Here is a 22,242-nt window from a genome sequence, read left to right on the forward strand (position 1 = left end):
GAACTCAAAAATGAAGAACACATACAAACTGTTTTGAGAAGCTGCACCAAATATATATAAAAAAAGAATATTGTTGAAGGATAGACATGAACTGAATGCTAAAAGAAATAAATATCCACCAGAAAAAAATAGACACCAGCTCTCTGCATAGAGAGAACTATTAAATCCAACATAAACTGTAATAGCAAGTTAGATAATTAAAATTTTATCACATTTACCAGTAAAGCCAGCATCTCTGCACCACTGCTTCACAGTACCAGAAATCTTGGCAAGAGTGGTGAACACTTACATTTGAATTAATGCATGCATGTTTAACAGTTATCTGTGGCAGATTATGTAATTCTACCACTGTAGTATTATTTTAAAAAAAACTTCTTGAAGTGCTGTGAGATATTATAATGTGGAATGAGCATTCCATGGCATACAGTAAACATTTTAGTCCCAAGATTTCTATGAACATGCTTTCAGCACTCAGAGGCCTGAAATTGCACTGCTAGCATGTGCCTTAACATAAATGATCAGAGAATTGATGAGCAAAATTTATTAAATTAGCTAATTGCACATTGTGATTTTTTACAAATGTAGTGCAGGCCTCTCCAAGTAACCAAACTACAGAGGTGGAATTGCATTAGCCACCGCAGTTAACTTTAAAAAATTTGGTGAAGCTAATATAAAGCAATCTGTACAAGTGCTTGTGTGAGTGATGCATCATTTTTTTGCATAGCAACAATACCAGCTTTGTTATTAAGGCATTCACTGGAGTTGACTGATGTGCTCCTAAAACAGAGAAGAAAATGAACAGTGGAGGGAGGCATTCTGTGCATCAGTAGTACTTTGCTTTGTGTTTCAGGTTAAATATTTCAAATCAAACACTTCAAATCAACTCTGTCATCAGAAAAGCACTTCTTTTGTCTTCCTTCATATGGTTAGGGAAATTGCAAATGAAAGATTATTTCGAAATTACCTGTAAAACAGTTCCTTGCATTTGAGGCCAGAATTAATTTTGGGCAGTATCTTGATTCAAGTGCTTTTTCTCAAGTAGCAACAATGATATTGAGTCTCATGTTTACATAGAAGCCATTTCCATTTTCAGTTACATAACACAGTTTCCTCAAGTGGCCAATGAGTGACTAAGAACTCAATTGTATAACAACATTTATAAATAGGTGAGCTTTTATTCTTCATTTTCCCTGACAGCAACTACTTGTAGCATTATCTGTACAGAAACTCACCCCAGACTAACTTCTATATGGATCAACTACTGAAGGCACCTGATGTATGTGTTTAAATTTAACAATGGCACAAAAATATGCACAAGTAACATAATTTTTGTATTTAAGAGCTATATAATCCTGGCATAATATATGTTGTTTTCCTATAGATCTTGGTACACTAAATTATTATTATAATCAGGCATAAAAGTTTTTGGAATTTAAACGTTTTGTTCCTCCTGTATGACCAAAAAGTTCTTTAGTTATAATTATACGTAGATAAATCTCTTCCTTTCTCTATGCAATGGCTCAAAATTGCCACATGTATATTTGGGTCCATAATATATGCAGGAACTTGCAGCATTCTGTTGTGTACAGCAGGAAAGTGTAAATGTGATACAAAATGTTTTAGACAATACTAAAAAAACAAGTTCAATATAGTGTACAGTGAAGTAACGGTACATTTTGTAAATGTTTATTCTGCACAGCAAGGCCTGTAAGACAGGAGGTCCAATTTTAAAGCTTTGCAAAATCTTATCTCGACATTCCACCATTTGCCAGACATTTTTGAAAGTTCTGTAAAGCCCCCAGTTTAAGTTCTGTAAGAGCACCCAGCACAACTGTTACCAAACTAATTCTATCATAATATGTCACGATGAAGACACACACACATGTGTATAGGGCTTTCCTTTTTCTTTTCAGAGTTAATATAATTTGAAAAAATTACCTGTGACAGATAGCACAGTTTTACGCCTTGAGCCGTCGAAGAGGTAGACATTATTCTTATGACCAATTGAAATGCATATGCTCAGGAGGTATTGGTGGGCTAGTTGGTTGGCCATTATCATTTCAATGATGGCACACTTGTTGAGACATAGACGAGCACTAAATCACATAAACACGAGCACTCATGTGCGATGTCAGTGCTTGTGTTTGTGTGATTTAGTGTTTGTCTATGTCTCAACAAGTGCACTGCCTTTGAAATGACATGCATAATCAACTGATTAACACATTTGCATTAATCAACTTTTTAATCAGTTACTTTACTACACATATTGCAATTTATTAATTGTAGGTGGTGAGATCAGAAGGCATATCCACTTCGATTGAATTGTGCGGATGACACCAGTTTCGAGATATGTGTTTCCAAAGTGAGTGATGAAATGCATTGGTGTTCCAGCTATTTTTGTCCTGCAATGCATAAAAAGGTGTTTTGTTAACAAAGCAAGTGAAACAACAGGGCATTTTACTGCGTTTGACATCACATCTCTCCGAAGTGGTGTCATCCTTAGGATTTATTCCAAGTCGATATGCCTTGCAAACTCAACCACTACAATTTGTAAATTGCAATATGTGCCCTAAACTAATTAGTTTAAAAGTTGATTAATGTATTTTTGTAAATTAGTCAATTAGTATGCATTTTGATTTTTTGTCCAAGTAATGTCTGCCTCTCTTAGCAATCTAGCTCAACGATTAGAATTGTGCTATCTGCCACAGGCGATCTCTGAAAATTCTGTTGAATCTAAAAAAAGAACAAAGACAAAAAATACAGCTGGTGTATAGTAGTATACATAAAGTGGTAGCACACATGATCTTCCCAATTCATATCATGCATCCGCAGACAAAATGATAATAATAATTATTTTTATTTAGTTCTCAGAACAACTGAATCGTTTTATTTCCACATATGCTGAACAGCTAACGTTTGTGCATTTCTGAGAAAAGTAAATAATTTTATGTGAAAGTTTTCACCTTCACAAGGCCACATGGGGATGCCGGCACGGCTTTTCTTTTTTTTCACCAAATGGAGGGTAACTCCTCAATTGGGCAATAACAGGAGTTATCTCCCTTGACTTGCAAAGCTGATGAGCAACTTCACACTCTTCCAGTAAGACTTTTTGTTCGATGCCACAGATGAGCAACTGGCAAAGGGCTGAAGAGGGCAGGCTCCAACTGAAGATTAGTGTTTACTCTTTTAGTCTCAGGAGGCATCTGGCCATCTAGCTGTCATATCTCCCATTAACTTTGATGTAAGATATGTAAGATACAGGTGACACCATGCTGGCCAACAGTGACCACCTGCTCCAATGGATGTTGGCAGCAGAATTATCATCTGAATGTGTGTAAAGAGGAAGACAGTACTAATAACAAGCAATTGTAACTTGAAAACAAAACTTGGAGAATTTCCCTTCATAAAGATATTTGGTTCCTATACCTTATGTTTCTCCAAGTAAAGGAGAGGGATAAAATCAAGATCATTTGTGCTAGCACTGTGTATAATTGCAACAGCAGCCTGTGCACCATGGCACAAAATGCAATTCAGCAACCTTTTTTTTTTATGATAATATGAGAGCCTGACATGCCTGCGCCACCCTGCATGCAATGGTATGCACCATGAGAAATGTGGAGATGTCAGTGAATGTCCTTTGCTGCAGAGGCACTGCAACAGTCATTGTCAGCACACAGAAGAGAAAGTGCCACTGAAATTTACCGTATGAGAATATGGATTCAGTTCCCTTGATTTGTTTATGTTTAAAGCCAACTGTAGAATCAGTAAATGTACCTTAAACCGAAGAAGTGACATGGGCCCACTAAACAATGGACATCACTTAAAGGCAATTAAAAAGGAAATAAATCACCAGTTTGCAGGTGACAGTCCACAACATGGTCAAAGTCATAAGAGAAAACTTTCAACAAGGCACAATTCTGCATTGCATTTGAAATTCAGATTAGATATCCCATTCTGATTTTACTTAGCATCAGTAACATATGCTAAATGCAGTGCGTGCAGTGCATGCCATGTTAACTGACCCTCCTATGTATTAGTATGCCCCATGGAACGTTTCAAATCATTTTCAGTAATGGCTATCATTCTAGATACAACAGGGAGAAAACTATATATTATGTCTATAGCATGAAAGACACCATTGTAGATTTAAAGCCTTAGTTGAAAATTATTCCAGAGCCCTCCTTTATGATAGCCCCAGTGTTGATTGGGACATTAAAACCCATGGATCAAACAACAAAACCTTGGAAACGTGCTTGCCTTATCAGAAGTTCAGCATAAGAAAGGTGAAGCTATGTGAAACTAAACAATGGTTTCTGAACTGTTCAGCATACTAAAAAAGTCAATATAAACACAAAAAATACGTTCAAGCATTTTAAATGAACAAACAAATTAGATAGAGAACATGAATGTAGTCACATGTGTTGGATATTGCGGTGGTGCATGTTGCAAAGAGTACACAATATAAAAAGGAAATGAGCACTCCCACTGACACCAGTACCATCCACCTTCACCAAATAAGGTAAGCTCATATTAAATTTTGTGATGTCTCAATATTCCATGCATCAACTGGTCAATCATTTCAGCATAGCAGTTGAATAAGCATCAATAAAATGTATTCATAGATCATCTATTAATTTTTTTCTAACAGCCAAAATTTAAATATAAAAATTATTAACAAACGAACTCGTTTGAAATTCTTTCAGGCCAGGCAGAAGTTTTGTTGTGTAAAACTAGCAGATGCTCATGGCATCTCCTTTTGTTTTTGGTGAGGCAAGCAATGTGACTACCAAACAGTCATGGTGTCTACCTTTACTTTTGTTTGCTTTGTTCCTGAAGGCATCCTTAGACCTTGTTTGGTTGGGTATTTATCATTTACAGGGCTGTGTGCATTCCGTAATCACTTATTTCACATAAGAAGCATTTGAAACAAGAAGTGATAAAATCTAACATGCGAATCTGTTGCACTTAGAAGTAAGGAGAGGGTTTAGCATATTATAAATAAAACATAAGAAGGAGAGAAAGATGGAAAAGGCCCACTGCATGCTGGCCACGCACTCATGTTGGCTGCTGTCAGTGGCAGCGATATTGGGCCAGTGTACCTGATGCAGGAAGAATGCAGCAGCACATGCCCTGCTCCACTCAAATTATTTCAAGAAGCTGAAACTCTATTACTTCAAGTATTCCAAAGTTTTTTGTTTTTTTTTTTTTGCCAAGAAATGTTCACTAAAGAAAGAGAGGAAAAAGAAAAAGAGAGAACGCATGGTATTAACCAGAAAAGTGTCTGATTGGATACCATATGGTGCGGGAGAGGAACAGGTGAATAGAAATATCAGAGAGAGAGTTGATGCAAAGAAGTGATGAATGCATGCATGTTCACTAAGATAAAATAAACTTTTGTGCTCCAAGTGGTATTGAGATAATTTCAGAAAATTCATTTTGAAAGAAGTCTACTGCAATACGGAAAGGTACCAACTTGTGGCTCAGACCAACCTGCCACACAAGTTGTTGAGTTAGGAAAGACACATGCTAATACTTGAGGTACACACTCTACTTCTCCTTCTGAAAGGCAGGCACTTGGTACAGTGTGCACTCAGTGTATCAGAAATAAAAAGCAACATGAGCCAGAACACAAAGTGAAGACTTTTTATTTGCTGTAATCCATGTGCAGTGCATGCTTGAGATAAAAGGCAAAATCATAAAAGAAACTTGAAAACGCTATAAACATTGAAGGTGCTGCCAACAAATATGCATGCACAGTCATCAGCATCTGCATGCAATCAAGTGTACATAATTTGGTGTCACATACAAACTTTATGCACAGGGGGTATCAAACTTTTAGGGAGCACACAAATGTGTGGCTTGACGTTATTGAAATCAAACAGCATGAAAAGAACAAAGGACAATCGACTCGGAGAACATGAGCGTTTCAGCATGGCACGATGCCCGATCTGAGTGCTGGCAGCAGCACTGCAGCCACACTGCACAGGCGCAAAGACCACAGCTATAGCTGCCTCCATCATGTCGTCTGCTATCATGCCAGGCCTTTTCAAGACAATGTGAAGACAAATTTATGCATACACAATAAAAACCGTTTAGTTTAGGTTTCAATCCTTTGAAAACATGTGCATGATGTGAAAATTTTACTAGTATTTAATAAGAATGAAGAACTCATGCAGCTTTTGGCATGACATAATTTCTCTAGCACTTTTAGCACTTGGCATGCTAGAAGGCAACAGAATAGAGGCAGTGCCAAGAAAAAAAGATTATTTACCAAGAAAAAAAGAATGCATGGAATGCGTGAGTAATGGGTGATCGTAAGTGGTGTGTTCACAAGTTATTGCAATGAACGTGAACCTTTCAATGCATGCGGTTCTTGTGGTAGGGCCAGTTGATGTCCTACACCCGTCCTGTGCACTACTGTGGTTTGTGTTTCGTTTTCTTTAGTGCTGTTCACATGTTTCAGAATGCCAGTAACCAATTTATTCAGTGTTCAGCAATAGTACCAGCCCCACTCATTGCACCTATTCAGTGCATCAGCAGTGCTGGTGCCAGCACTCAGATCAGGCATGGTGCCAAGCTCAAGTCACATGCCTGTGTGTCCCTGCTAAATATCAAAAAGAAGGTGATAACTGCACTAGCACCACTTCTGTTGGCATCACAAAGAAAAAAAATGGAGTATCTCATTCAGAGGATGTGTGGTATGCATGCGCAGTAATAATGCTGCACGTTTAATGGTTCTTGCTTGAATAGTGTTACATATATGTAGCTAATTGGTTGCACCCCCTAGCGCGAGCTGTGTTATGTGCAATAAAGGGAGAAATGCAGGGCTTGCAGGCCAGGCCTTCAGGAATATGCCACCAACGACCATAATTGCAGGGCTCTTTGTTCTTTCACTGTTCCTTCATGTTAATTCATAACAAGTGGCGATGATGATGGGATTTGAATCCATGCAGGCAAAGCCCAATGAATTCATAACAGTAGCCTTGTGTTAAGTAAATATCCATTGTAGTAACCAGTGTTTGTGGTGTCTGTGCTTCCTCTTTGTGTCCCATTGTTATTGTGCTGGTAACATGAATCAAGAATCTTGCAACTAACTAGCCCGTTTAACAGCACTACTAATATGGTCTTACCTTTTATGTATATGAACTTGATACATATAGAAAAATTTTGTAAACCAAACTGTCTACTCCATAGTTTTATAAACTACGATGATTACCAATAGAGGGCAGCAAGACTGGCTAAAAATGGAATTGATAACTCAAGAACCTTGCATGGATGCAAAGAAACTATCATAAAGAACACCACACTTTGCTGGCTTGCTACACAAGACTAATAAGTGTCCCATATGTGTAATATACTAAATTATGCAGTGTGGTTACAGCAACAAAAGTGAAGCAATCTGGCTGCCCATTCTCCCCTCTGCATATTCCAGCAATAGAGTGCGAAGAAAATGCAGTTCACAGCTGATGCACTATCCCCCCAAAAATGCCCACAAGGGCAATTTTTATCAGAAATTACAAAAATAACTGAAATTATGCTAACTGAAAATAAACTCAGAAGAAAAAGGTTACCCACCTCAAAGGGAACGGAGTCGAAGAAGATGGCAAGGAACCAGTTGAGGGTGACGGTACAGAGCTCAATGTCAAGTTGTGCCAAGTGCCGGTGCAGTCTTGGCAGCTTGTCACGCAGCAGTGTCTTGAGAACCTCCTGATCTGCCTGAGCCCCTACGAGGCTGTGGTCGAAGTAATGGGCCGTGAAGTAGCGCTCCGTAATGCCCACAAGGCACCTGCAACAGGAAGCGTTCTTGTTGCTCAGCTGCCCCCACATCTACGAAAATGATTAAATTCTCTTACATCATGAAACAGACATAAGAATGAACCCACAAGCATGCGGCTTGTGATTTGTGCAGTGTCAACTCTGGGCACATGCAAAAGTTGTGCAAGTACACTGCACAAGCACAAAGATTATGATGTGCACTGACTCCTCAGTATCATGTGCCATGGAGCTGGATGCCACCTGACACGCTGTGAAGGGCAATTTGCTTGCTCAAACCAAATGGTGCTCGACTTGTACACTCTGTATGGGAAATAATCCTACCTGCCAACCTGTGAACATTAAAATTCGTACATATCCCACAGGCACAACACTGAGGGGGGAAGGTGGGGGGATATCAAGCATATTTTTTTAAATCTTGCCCTGAGCATAGATCTATTGTGAGATGCATTCACACTTTATCAATGAGAATTTACCTTTTGATGCTGCACACAAGCAGCAGAAAACTTGGAAAAGCCGGGACTGACTGTCAGCTTGTCGCTTTTAGCTACTCTTTCAGAAACATTGCTGCTGTCAATTTTGTTTGCGTCAGAAACTCGTCTGTATAAACTTGCTTGAAGCAAGTGCCCCTATGGTGTCCTTTCACCATCAAACTTCCAGCGGAAGGTTGAGACTGACGAGCGAAACTTTTTCACTAACAGAATTTATTTTTTGTAAAACTGAATGCAACATTTGCAAAATCACAGAACGAGCCCATATTTGTAAACTTTGCAGTAAATTCAGGAGAGCTGGCAAGTATGTATAATAAGCAGAGCGACTTTCAGCATCAACAAATGAATCTCCCTTCTCAGCGAGTCAGGCAGCAATGGTAGCAAGCAAAGCACCAGACAGAGCATCTGCCAAACCCCTTGCACTTGCTTGGTGAGCTAGCAGCGTTTTCTCAAGCATACGCAGCTGGTATCACATGGACCACGAGACACACACTAGCATGCTCCTGTTAAATGCGGTTTAGCCCTTGTACGTTAGAACCAATTTAAACTATACGAATGAATAGTACAAAATTTTACAGAAATGTTTGGGTGGAACTATTCATAATCTAGGACTGATCACGCCAGTAGCGCACCCAGGATCTCTGCCAGGGGGGGGTTGACAGTTTGCCAATACCATCTAAACAGCACTAATTTCGATTTATTCACGAGAAATTGTTAAAAAATGCGCTTTTTGCGAGTGTGCAGACGATTGCGCGTCTTACATCTTAGTTGCAGTACTCAAATGCGTAAGGAAAGAAAAGGGGTTAAACATAACCGGGGGTTAAGTCGGCCTCAGGGGGGGGGGGGGGGGAGTTCCAACCCCCGAATCCCCCCCCGTCGGTGCGCCACTGGATCACGCACATACTGCAGCTAGACTCAAATCTGCCGGAGCAGACAAATAAGATTTGTGTATTTGAAGCATTTGCAGAGCAATAGATCTAGGTACAGGAGCCCCCACCAGTTGCTATGCACCTTTAGCTCCTCTACCTTTCTTGAAATGTGTCAACAAGAATTCAATAAATCATTTTCGATTGCACCAGCCAACTCCATCCTATGATTGCAAATTTTCTCATCTCACCACTCCAACTAATCCTCTGCCACCCTTGACTGTGTTTCTCTTCCATTAGCATCCATTGTGTTACTCTAACAAACCCCTAGTTATAAACATTACAGTCACGTGCCCAACACTACTTCTTCCTCCTCATTTGAACTAGAATTTCCGCTACCAGCATTTTCTCTCTAATCTATGCCACCTTCCTCCTGCCTGTTAATATTATACCTATCATTTTCTGCTACATTGGTCGTTGCAGAGCCCTTAGCTGCTTCTCAAATTTATTCGTTAGCTTCCAAATTTCAACCCATAGGTTAGTATACTTATTTATTGGTACGTTGCTGCTAGCCTGAATGATAGGCCTTAAGCAAGATACAACAAATTAGAATTTGAACATATAGCAACATGTGAAGATACATAAAAGGACCTGGGCAAGACACAGTTTGCAAATGCAGTATAGAACAATAATATAATATATAGTAATGTATACAGCAGTTGAAAAGAATGGCATAAGCAAAGATACACAATTAAAAAAAAAAGCACAGCGTAAGATGGATCACATCGTACAGCACAAAAAATAAATTACACAATTCATAATCTGGCAAAGAATATGCTACAACATGACTTCAACATAATTTTTCACGCATTCATAAAGATAGAAACTGAGAAACACTTTATTACATCTACAGGTAAGTCACTCCAAATATTAATTGTTCAGGGAAGAAATTAATTTTTACAGCTGATAGTTCTACAAGATATATATATTTTTTTTTAGTGTGGAAGGATCAAGTAGGTCTCTGGGTCAAAGAGTTAAAAATGTGTTTTTATTTCCTCGAATGTTGTCATGGTAAATCAAGTAGAATATTTTAAGTCTCTCATAATAGCACTTTTTATTTTTGAAGACTTTTAAGGTTTATTGAGCAAAAGAGAAGAGCATAAAATTGAAAAAGTTGGTTTTGACTCAAGGTTGGGTGCAACGCAAGAAATGGAGATGAAAGTGTTTATCGTCTCACTTCCTTTATCTTTGTTTCTTGCGCTGTCTCCAATCATGAAAGCATAAGACCACTGTTGGTAATATTTTACACCACTAAGAATTACAAATAAATGTGACCAATTTTTACTGGACATTTCCAAGCTCATTATTATTAGTCTGTATACATGTGCCCAAGACTGTCACCACTAAGTCAAGCATTGGTCTTTGTAGCTTATGAAGAGTTCTACTTAAGTGGAATACTTGTCTCATAGCCTTCTTTCTCAGTGTAGGCTATGTGATTGCTCCATTTGAAATCAGGTGTGATTAAAGCCTCTTAATATTAATAACTTGAAACTATAGATGAAAATGTCATCATTAGTATTGTGTGCAGAATTTTCCAGGTTAGTTTAGCATGTAGCACATTTCCACCATTTTTCTTTTTTGTGATTGTTACTCACCTGCCATAATAAGCACCTGGCCTTAATTTTGGCCAAAGACCTGCCTTAGACAATTCTATCATTCGAACTGTAGATATTGCTACAAGCGCCGCAACTATCCAGAAAAAGGCATATATTGATCAGTGTGTCCTGGACAATGTAGTTTGTAAATAGCAAGGAAAACAGTGGCCTGGATTGCGATCCTATAGCAATGCCTTTCACTCTATTCTACGGCCGACTGATCCCACTGACAACATGAGTGGAGCAACGCTCTGACCACTGATGAAGTGTAAAAAGTACGGAAAGGATTAGCATCAGAAAATGCATCCCTACAAAATTGCGGCCCTGTGGTCAGAGAGTTGTGGAATACCTGACTGAACCAGGGCAAAGCTTCAACCCATGTCATCACAAATCCTGTTTGTCATCTACAAGACATAGATCTGCCACAATCCACAACAGAAATGAATAGTGTCTAGGGATAGCTCTTAGTTTTAAAAGTAGCTTAGGGTGGGATACACAATTGAATGTTTTCTCAAAATCAGGAAATATCATATACACCTGGCAACACCTGTATAATGCTGATCTGAAGCTATGCAACAACTAGACAGCAACAGACTAGTACTGATAGAATGAATTGATTACATACTTTTATTTTCAAACAAATCAGTAAGCTGCTGTTCGTGACTTGGCAGTGCCTGCCTTATGTGCTGCAATTTATTACATTTATCAACAGATTTCTTTGTGTTGATCTGGGTTCATTGTGACTACTTGGCCAAGACGAATGTACTCCTCCACTGCTTCAAGAGGCAAATGACTAATCACAGACTTCTTCACTAGTCCGATCATTGAACATTAATTTTTTGCAGACTAATTTTAGCATTCTCAAATCTACCCTTTGACTTCACCAGTTCAAGTCCTCAATCATCTGTAGCTATTACGATGTCATCTACAAACTGCAGGTCAACGAAATATTCCGCATTAACCTTATCTGGCCAGCCAGAAAATATCGCTTGTCGCCCGGAAGTCAGCGCGACGACATCCGCTGGGGACAGCGATTGCACAACAACATGGCAGCAACCAGCCTGCCCGCTTCGATCTGAATTCGCTCTTGCAACTTGCTCTCTGCTGTGACAGCAAAAAATAAATAGTACAATCAGTCATCGCTTCACCTCATGGCTAGCTGAAGACTAAGTATCGGCGCTCTCTTGTCGTTATTATTGAGATCGGTTGTTTTGTTTCGACGCTGTTAGGCCTGAGACGCCACCGAGAGCCGAGAAAGTGTTTTAAGTTTTACTCAACAGATGGCGCCACGGCACCTTACGCTGGCGCATGGGACGGAGTTCCACTGGGGATGCATGGGACGGATTTTCACTGGGGATGATAGCATATTTTAGCTAGGTCTAGATAAAACATTGACCATTGATAAAATTGAGATTTCTTTACGCGCGCAAGATAACATTTATTCGCACAACAATGTAAATTCGTCGCTACTCTTTTTCGCGATGTCGCGTTCATGTGGTTGCTCCACGCCGCGACATGACAGCGCGACAGGGTGTGCCTGTCGCGTCGCTTGTCACTGTCGCTTGAATATCGCGTGCATGCGGTTGGGCCTTTAAACCTAATCCTCGCTTACACACATGGAAACAACCCAATGGGCCATGAAAATCCGCTGGACATCCAAATTATATCCAGACGTCGACGTCTAGAGCCAGTTAGTCCCAGGATTACCAAGGGACATTGTGTTCCGGTTATTTTGAACGTCCATTTTATTTTTAATCTCGAATGTCCTAAGGACATCTGCACTGGATTTTATGCGGACATCATGCTTCAGACGACAGAGGGACATCCATGGGACATCATCTATTTGATTATTTCTCAACAGTTTCTGCACTGCGTATGGTGCAAGCGACATCTGCAATGGACATCGCATAAAGTCTCGATCATGAATTCACAGAATTTTTGCTTAACTGTGTTAAACTATACCAGCTTGATGTCAGTTTTCGTTTTGTAAGTGAAATAATTGTAAGCGAAATAAAGCTAACCCAACTGAAATCATTTAAAGATTTCTCACTGATATTGTGTTATCAAAGTTGATGTTCATGTTACTAAATGTGTACCAGTTTCATGTAGATTCAAAATGGAAAAGCTGTGACATCAGTTTACTGTGATAGCTAAGTTAGCTGAACTTGTTTTGAGGTAGCTGTGATCGTCATTGTGTATGTAATTTCGTGTCAAGAAAGTGTTTGTTCATATTAGAAAAAGTGCTTTGCAATTTTTTGAATAAAAGAATACAGATCACTGCCTCATATACTGTGACACTTCCTTTTGAGTCTGTGATATCTTAGTTGTAGCATATGTACATTGTAAGAGAATCCAGGCAACTGAATGCTGCAACAGTATTATTCCTGGCAGGTACCAAGGGGTCCAATATGGCGTGGTGCAAACTATATATATATATATACATCTCTGCTAAAGCAATTAAACCAAAGCATGTCTGATGAACAATAATAGGTTCCTGTGGATGTCCGATGGATGTACTAAAAAGGCCCAAGTGCATGGTTTTGCATGTCCCTGTAACGTCCAAATGTACGGTTCTGGCAGCCATCGGACGTTCAACGGACTGCCAATTTTCTTGCGCATAAGTGTCCTATGGACGTCCGTAGTAAATCCAGTGGATTTCTATGGATCTCCAACGGACATCCATATGTCCAAAACTGACTAACCAGTGAGTGTCCACCGGAGTTTCATTGCCCATTGGGATATATATTCTACATTCATCTTTAAGCGTAATCCTTGCCTAAACAGAGCATGGAAACATATATATAAAGCTCATGCTTCACTAAGCCTTCAGCGAATCCCCACGTCCTTTACTTAGCCCTATGATATTAGTTGCGGGAGCAAACGAAGGAATAAAAGAAAGGGCAGTACAGTCCACTGGAAACTGAGACAGTTGAGATGCCCACAGCCTTTCCTTTTCTTTACCCCCTTTTGTTCTCTGTAAATACAATAAATTACTACCACTACTGGATGGCGCATTGTCTTTTGCTGTGGTGCATTGCAGGCTCCAGCATACCAAAAAAAATTAAAAGAGAAGAAAAGCTTCAAGGAGCATGCTCCTTGTAACTCTGCTGATACAAAATACTTGTTAAAGATTCTTGCAGAAGGAGACTCCTGAAGTGACACTCCTTCATGCTCAATGTGTTCTCCAACTTCAAAAAAAAAAGTGTTCCAGCTCCTCTAAAGCCCTCCTACCTCAATCTGATAATTAAATTTACAATGGTAATATGGCCAATGCCAACATATTTAAAAAATATTAACAAAAGCCAGGCCTTTGATGTAAGCCCATAATATACATTTTCATTTAGTAACTATTATTAATGCCAACCAAGTCTTAAATGTTCAACAACATTTTCTATTTGTTTTCGTTTTTAGTAGCGACTGTTTACCCAGAAACCATAAAAGTTGCAGTTTTGCCCGAAAAGTGAAGCATCAATTGCGATAGCAAATTAGTAGAGAGCTATACGGAGTAAGCATAGTAGTTTTATCGGCTGTATAAACTTGGACACATTCGCTTACTAACTGAATTAACAAGCATGGTGTCAGCGCGCACAAGCAAACATGAATAGATGCTACTCGACGACTGCAGACAACCGCTGTGAAAAGGCTGGTGTGAGCAAGCGTAGTAGCAGCAGCAGCGAGCGAAATTTGTGCGGTCTATCGCTTCAACGGAAACTGAGCAGCGAACGCATAGCGCATTCAAAACTATGAGCCGGCTGCAGATTGCTTTCAAGATACGGTGCGGCCGATCGCTGCAGCTGAGCAAAGTACAAGTACGCAGGTGCGGGCAGAGTAGAAGCCGCCCCCCTCCCTCCCACGCTGCCTTCCCACATTCCTCCGTTCACGTGCGAGAGGCACCAGTTCCCCTTGCACCGTTGGTGCCGCAGCACAACGTCGCCTCCTCTCCCTCCCTCCTATCCCCTCACAGCCTTTCACGCGACGGTCACGTTTGCTCTCCGCCGTGCGTTCCCTCACCGTGAAAGCGTGCATCCCTCACGCACTTTCACTCGCACATGCAGCATACGGCACGCAGCGACGATTTTATCGCCCTCGGACTTTATACGGAACCTCATGGCGACGACAGCGACGGCAGAAATCCAAAGTGTCCATATAATTGCTATCACAATAATATAACGCCCTTAATCTCCCTAGTATGCAATAAATAATAAATTATATCATTCTATAATGTGGCCAGTTGAAAATTCGCACAAGCGCAGTTTGGTTTCTTGCTTCAGGCTCCCACGACACTTTGAACGTGGTAAACATATTTTCTTAGTCCTCGGAAAACAGTGTCAATGAACACCTGAACCAAATATTATTCCTGTACATGCAGATAGCAGCCCACAATTTTGCTCAAAAGGTAACCTCCCCTTTCCTTCAACTTTTCAAAACACCTTTCACTTCTTTTTTCACTAATATGAAGACATAAATATGATGACAACGAGATTTAAACAGTGCCTCTGGGCAGAAGCAAATGAGGAGAAATATCTCATCTGTGATGATGCGGTGGTGCCATCTGGTGGCAGGTAACGATACAATCTCACCACTAATACTATGGCTTCCAAGATGGGAGGTGCAATAGAGGAGCGTGCCCCACAATTTTGAGGTCATGCCGACACAAAAACATGGCGCGTCAATGGGCAGAGCTAGGTGGGCATTGTTCTGCGGCACACAGATTTTAGTGCAGTTGGCAGACAGAACCGTGAAAAAGGGAGGACGATGCAATGGCACGATAGTGGTAGCATTTCACTGCAATTACTCCACTAATAAAAATCACACTCAAAAACATTTTATTGGAGAAAAAGTTTGTAAGAAAATGCCGTTAATACCAGGCAGATTTCACACCTTCCAAAGAAGTCACAGAGACCCATTAAAGCTGCCTCATGGCATTCAGGTGGTGATGACATGTTATCATAAACTACTGACAAGCATGCTAATTCTACATGCAAGATGCATCTTAGCAGAGCAAACAGCATAACACAAAGAAAGAGAAAGGCAGAACAGGGACTGTGTTGTCTTTAAGACATAATGCTGCCAACTAGCTAAACTAGAAACGAGTGAGTTGTACCACGGACAGTGAACAAGGACAGGAGAAGGAACAAAAGAATACACACATGTAGCACTTCATTGCAGGAGTTTATTCCGTTATTTTTTAGCGCCTTCTCGTGTCCTTGTTCACTGTCCACACTACAACTCGCCCACGTCAAGATGAACAACCAACAAGCCCACATTGCCCCTCTCATTAGCTAAACTAGCTGCTCTTCTAATGCAAAATTTTCACAGACGAAAGAGGACATGGCTCATAGCATAGCACACGTAACATAGCAGCAACACAGACTGGACAAAGGGGTGAGCACAAGAGAAATCAGAAAAAGTGTTCTAGGCAAGATCTGATAAGCCCTGTGAAAAAGTGACAATGGCATGTCATCCAAGTGTTTCTATGTAAATACAGTGTAGTGGACAGTGTGCTTCGCGTCCGACGAAGACAACGAAGAAGCTCAACATCATGGCCGCAACATCAGCTTAGTTGCCCTGACGAATAAATGTTTATTTGTTCCGAGTCTTCCGTTCCCACAAGTTGGTGACCCGGACGTGATCCCGCATCGCAACTATTCGTCCCGCCGCTTCTCTTATACGCCATGGAATCGAACTCCCAAGACAATGCCGCACCTTCCACCGCCACACTCAAGCTTACCGAGTTCTGGCCCGCAGATAGTGAGCTCTGGTTTCTCCACAACAGCAAATGAAATGAGTTTCCCCATACAAAGTCCAGGCTGGCTACAACATTTTCAAATAAGATTTGCTGGTCAAATATCAAAAGATAGCCCATTGCTTATTTTCATCTGGTACACTCTGTCTTTCTGCTTGGGCTATTTCTTGGGATCTTGCTGTAATACAGTAGAATCTTGGTAAATAGAAATAACTTAAATAGTATTGCCAGTTCAACAGAACAACAGGCTTTCTATTGGCTGATTTTGTATTTAAACAATGTTAAACACCTTTCATTAATGGGAACCAAAATGTTTGCAACTCCCTATAAATGTAGCTACAGAATCAATCTCTAACGGTTCCTTTTTTAGAAAGAACCACGATATGAATTTTTTTTCTGCAACACCTGTCTTCAGTGAAAAAGGTGATTCTAGCTGGATGCGTGGCATGTCGCACACCGAGTTTTTCCTTTGCGTGTTAAACAGTGACACAGTCGCTAAAAACTTCTTTGGCTGCTGTTACAAAGTTTGGTCACTCTGATTCATGCCGCATCAAACAGCACCAATTCCACCCTCAATGTTTGCACCAATGAAGGCAGCAATGAAGCGAGGGAAGTACCAGAAAATGACTGCAACAAAAAACCCCCGTATTATTCAGTTATCGGAGCATGGCCTACCTCTGTTCAAGTTGACAGAGAATGCAGGCTAGGTACATGCATTAACCATACTTTGGTCTAACTGCATCAACAGCACGGCAATGGTTGAAGTACAGACTGAGGAGGTTGCATGCAAGAATATGTGTGTCAACTTTTTTCTTCTTGTTCTATTTTTTTTTTCACTTGGAGAATAATTAGGTCACTTAACTTCTGGCAAATCTATTATATTGGACTTCTGTTTATTTCGACTTGAAGGCGGTCCCTGTCGAGTCCAAATTATCGTTTGGCGACTGTACTGGTTCCAAAATAAATTTTTAGGTGATAAGCACCTTGTACTTTCTTTTTTTTTTGTTTTTTTTTTTCGCTAACAGCTACATTCCATTCCTAATACTCCACATTTCTGACAACAGTGTTAAGAGGGTGCATAGCATATAGTGCTGCACCCCTGCATATCATTCTCAATAAACAGAACTCCTGTTCATCGAAACATATCTCTCCGGTCCCTTGAAGTTCCGTTTAATGAGATTCTACTGCATAGTCCACTGCACAAGATTTACATTGGCACTTTTGGTACCTACCAAAAGGCATCTTCAGGCTCCATGAAAAGCAGACACATTCCAACCAGGAAGTTCATGCCCTGACAATATCCAAGGCTAGGGTTGTGCAAGCAAATGGCTTGGAGAACTTCCTGCAGCTTGCGTATCTAACAAAAATGGGGGGGGGAGAAGGTGTTAGCACATGTACAAGATGATTAATTTCATGAAAAAAATGCAGCCAAAATTAAAAAATTGTTACTCATTCAGAGTGCATAAACTGTACATTTGCTTTTCCAATGCAATGAGAGAGCTTTTAATTTTATCAAAACCACTAAATACCATCAGTAAGCATGTGCTTCATTTGACTATACACGGTGAAAACCTAAAAATTCAGCGCAAGCTCCACCAACAAACAGGGCACATGTCCTTCGTGCCTATGTGCTCCAAGACATTGTTCCCGAGGAACAGCTATAGTATTAAAAAAATGAGCGAATGCAACTGATTGGCTTGTCTATAGACAAATTCTCTTTGGATGAGCAGCAGTGTATCTTTCACTGCATTCATTGCTTGTCAAAAATACAGATAAGCTATTCAAACGAATGTTGCATATTCATCATCATCATCATCAACGTCACCAGCCTATATTTCTGCGATCTCCAATTACCCCTGTCTTGCACTAGCTGATTCCAACTAATTTCATCAGCCCACCTAATTTTCTGCCATCCTCAACTACGCATGCCTTCCCTTGGCACCCATTCTGTAACTCTAATGGTCCACCGGTTATCGGCCCTATACATTACATGGCCTGCCCATCTCCATTTTTTTCTCTTAATGTCAACTAGAAAATCGGCTATTGCATTTGCTCTCTGATTCACACCGCTCTCTTCCTGTCACGTAATGTTACGCCTAACAATTTTCGTTCCATTGCTCTTTACGCAGTCCTTAACTTGTTCTCGAGCTTCTTTGTTAACCTTCAAGTTTCTGCACCATATGTTAGCGCCAGTAGAATGCAGTGATCTTACACATTTCTTTTTCAACAACAGTGGTAGGCTCCCAGCCAGGATTTGATATTGCCTGCCGTATGCACTCCTCTGTGTGCACTGCCATTGCATAATACTATATAAGTAAAAGCATAGCAGGAGAAAATAAAAAATTGCCACAGCCCAACACCATGGCTATGGTGTTGGGCTGCTGAGCACGAGGTCGTGGGATCGAATCCAGGCCACGGCGGCCGCATTTCGATGCGGGCGAAATGTGAAAACAGCCGTGTACTTAGATTTAGGTGCACGTTAAAGAACCCCAGGTGGTCCAAATTTCCGGAGCCCCCCCACTACGGTGTGCCTCATAATCAGAACTGGTTTTGGCACGTAAAACCCCATAATTTTTTTAAATAAAAAATTACTTAAGTGTTACAATGGGAATACAGACATTGCATGCTAACTTAAAACCTTATTTGTCACTTTAAGGATGTGCACATAGCAACCGTGCAACTGCACTCAGGGCTGAAAATTGGGCTCACCATTGAGGCCAGGTACATGCATGCTAACCCATCAAGCTCCAATTTTTCTGTGAGGGCCATTTTTAGGATCAACACAATGAAAGCTTTGGCCCATAGAAATGTATGGGTGCAGGCTGAGACCTTCATTACGAATAAACCGGAGTCAAATCAAAGGAAGACTACTAATCTCTATCAAAAATACAAAAAAAATTTAATTATGGGGTTTTACAAGCCAAACCCACTATCTGATTATGAGGCACGCCATAGAGGGGGACTCCGGATTAATTTTGACCACCTGGGGTTCTTTAACGTGCACCTAAATCTAAGTACTTATGAAGAAAGTACTTATGAATTCACTGCGTGCTTAGAAGTATTCAAGGTATTAGACTAGGAAGACATAGGAGTGAGGATCAACAATGTTTCAACAACCTTAGGTATGTAGATGACATCGTCCTGTTCAGCAACACTGGGATGAATAGCAACAAATGATTGAAGACCTTAACCAAGAAAGTGTAAGGGTAGAACGGAAGATAAATATGCAGAAGGCAACAATTATGTTCAATAGCCTAGCAAGGGAACAAGAATTAATGATCACCAGTCAGCCTATAGAGTCTGTGCAGGAGTACGTTAATCTAGGTCAATTACTCACAGGGGACCTTGATCGTGAGAAGGAAATTTACAGAAGAATAAAAATGGGTTGGAGTGCACATGGCAGGCAATACCAAATCCTGACTGGAAGCTTACCACTGTCATTGAAAAGAAAAGTGTACAACCACTGCTTTCTACCAGCGCTAACATAACAGGCAGAAACTTGAAGGTTGACAAAGAAGCTTTAGGTTAACAAAGAGCAAGTTAAGGATCACGCAAAGAGCGCTGGAATGAAAATTGTTAGGCCTAACGTTATGAGACAGGAAGAGAGCGGTGTGGATCAGAGAGCAAACGGTGACAGCCGATATTTTAGTTGGCATTAAGAGAAAAAGAAAATGGAGCTGGGCAGGCCATGTAATACGTAGGGCAGATAAACGGTGGACCATTTGAGTTACAGAATGGATGCCAAGGGAAGGCAAGCGCAGTTGAGGATGGCAGAAAATTAGGTGGGCTGATGAAATTGGTAAATTTGCAGGCACAAGTTGGAATCAGCTAGTGCAAGACAGGTAATTAGAGATCACTGGTAGAGGCCTTCGTCCTACAGTGGACATAAATATAGGCTGATGATGATGATGACTTCACTCTACACATAGCATTAAGTGTTCCTCAGTGCTTGGTGCTGGGCACTGCACAATTTTTGTGCTGTGTTAATGACATTGAAGACATGGTTTCGCCCAGCATAACAGTTTACTTTTTGTAAATGACTGTATTAAAACTGCATTGATGTATTAAAAGATAGCGTGTTATGAGGTTGCAATAAATTTGGCACTACATACAGCAATTGACTGATACAGTAAGTGCAAAATGAATATTAACTACACCAAAACTCCCTATGTTAGTAACAAAAAAAAAATAAAAAATAGTTTCTCGTTAAAAAATTTTTCAAGATCGCCCGTGGCATGTAAAAAAATTCTACTTCTTTAGCTAATTACTCTCAGAGGCGGACATCATTTGCATGAAAAATAAAATGAATATTTGACTCATGAACAAAGTTTTGCCAATTACCTTTTAAAATAATTATTTTGTGGCCCATGCATCTTATGAATCGTAGCCAGCGACTTCTTAAGTCATATCCACTTGGAACGAATTCTGAGGATGACACCAGTTTTGAGATATGCATTACCAAAGTTTGCAATAGAATGCATTGGTTTTCCAGCAATTTTTTAGCGTTAATGCATAAAAAGGCATTTTGTTAAAAAACTATGAGAAACAACAGCGCATTTTTACTGCAAGTTTGACAGTGCTTATCTCAAAACTGGTGCTAGCTTTAAAATTCGTTTCAAGTGGATGTGCCTTGTGAAATCACTGGCTTCAATTCATATATTGCAATATGTGCACTAAATTAGTTAGAAAGTTAATCAACAAAATAATTTTGATTAGTGAATTATGCATTTCGATTTCCAGTGTAGTAACGTCTGGCTCTGCATGTAATTCACCTCAATGAGTAGATTTGTGCTATATGCCACAGGTGATTTTTAAAAAATTCTGTTTTCACATTAAAAAACAAACAAAAAACAAATATATATATATATATATATATATATATATATATATATATTCTCCTCTAATTACAATATAAATGGACATGACCTAACATGTGCACAGCATATTAAATGCTTAGGGGTCACTATATTGGACAAACTTAGTTATAAATTGCATATTAAAATAACTTGCATAGCACAGCAGAAAAGAAGTTACAGTTGTTAAAAAGAAAATTTAAAAACTAAGTGTAATCTACAAAAGCCAACATAATAGCATATATGTCTGGTCTGCATTGAATATGCAATACCTGCACAAGAAATATCAGATTGATAAGTTATAAATGGTCCAAAGGAGAGCATCCTGGTTTATTTTATCAACATATAGATTCATGAACTCTGTAAATTATATGCTGGTCAAACTTGTAATTTTCCTCTGCTTTCAGATAGGAGAAAACACACAAGGCTAAAATTTCTTACAGAAGTCTACTCAAAATGATGGTCATCTAGTAGAATAAAAGGCAGCCATAAAGGCCAGCTTATACCCATGATGCCAAGAATAAATGCTTTTAGGTATTCATTCTTCCAACAGACAATCGAAGACTGGTGTTCATTGCCCTGCTATGTAATACAATTGGTCTCTTAACATCAATTTGATTATTCCATATATGCCTTTCCATTTTGACTGGGCACCTTGAGTCTGTCGTGTCCATGTGACTGCGCCTGTTTTTGGTTACATGCTTTTTGAGCATGCAACTGAACTTTGTGAGTTCTCATTGTTGCTTTTTTTTTTCTGCATGCCTCAGAAGTTTTTACTTGCTTTTCATATACTGTAGCAGCTTATGCATGACTTCGTTTACGTAGTACATGGTGTGATAGAAACTGTGGAATAAAGTA

General features: G+C 39.9%; 1 protein-coding gene across 4 annotated transcripts in view; it reads right to left on the minus strand.

The window, feature by feature from the left end:
* LOC119436262 (uncharacterized) overlaps nt 1–22,242 on the minus strand; it is a 694,308-nt gene that overhangs the window by 454,986 nt on the left and 217,080 nt on the right. For all 4 annotated transcript variants that reach the window (XM_049656511.1, XM_049656518.1, XM_037703060.2 and 1 more), the window contains 2 exons: nt 17,764–17,888; nt 7,576–7,786 (listed from right to left, as the gene is read on the minus strand). In XM_049656511.1, coding sequence (XP_049512468.1) covers nt 7,576–7,786; nt 17,764–17,888 — 336 coding nt within the window. The remainder of the gene's footprint in view (nt 1–7,575; nt 7,787–17,763; nt 17,889–22,242) is intronic.

Source organism: Dermacentor silvarum, chromosome 1 (assembly GCF_013339745.2).
Source record: "Dermacentor silvarum isolate Dsil-2018 chromosome 1, BIME_Dsil_1.4, whole genome shotgun sequence".
In the NCBI taxonomy this organism is placed as follows: Eukaryota; Metazoa; Arthropoda; class Arachnida; order Ixodida; family Ixodidae; genus Dermacentor; species Dermacentor silvarum.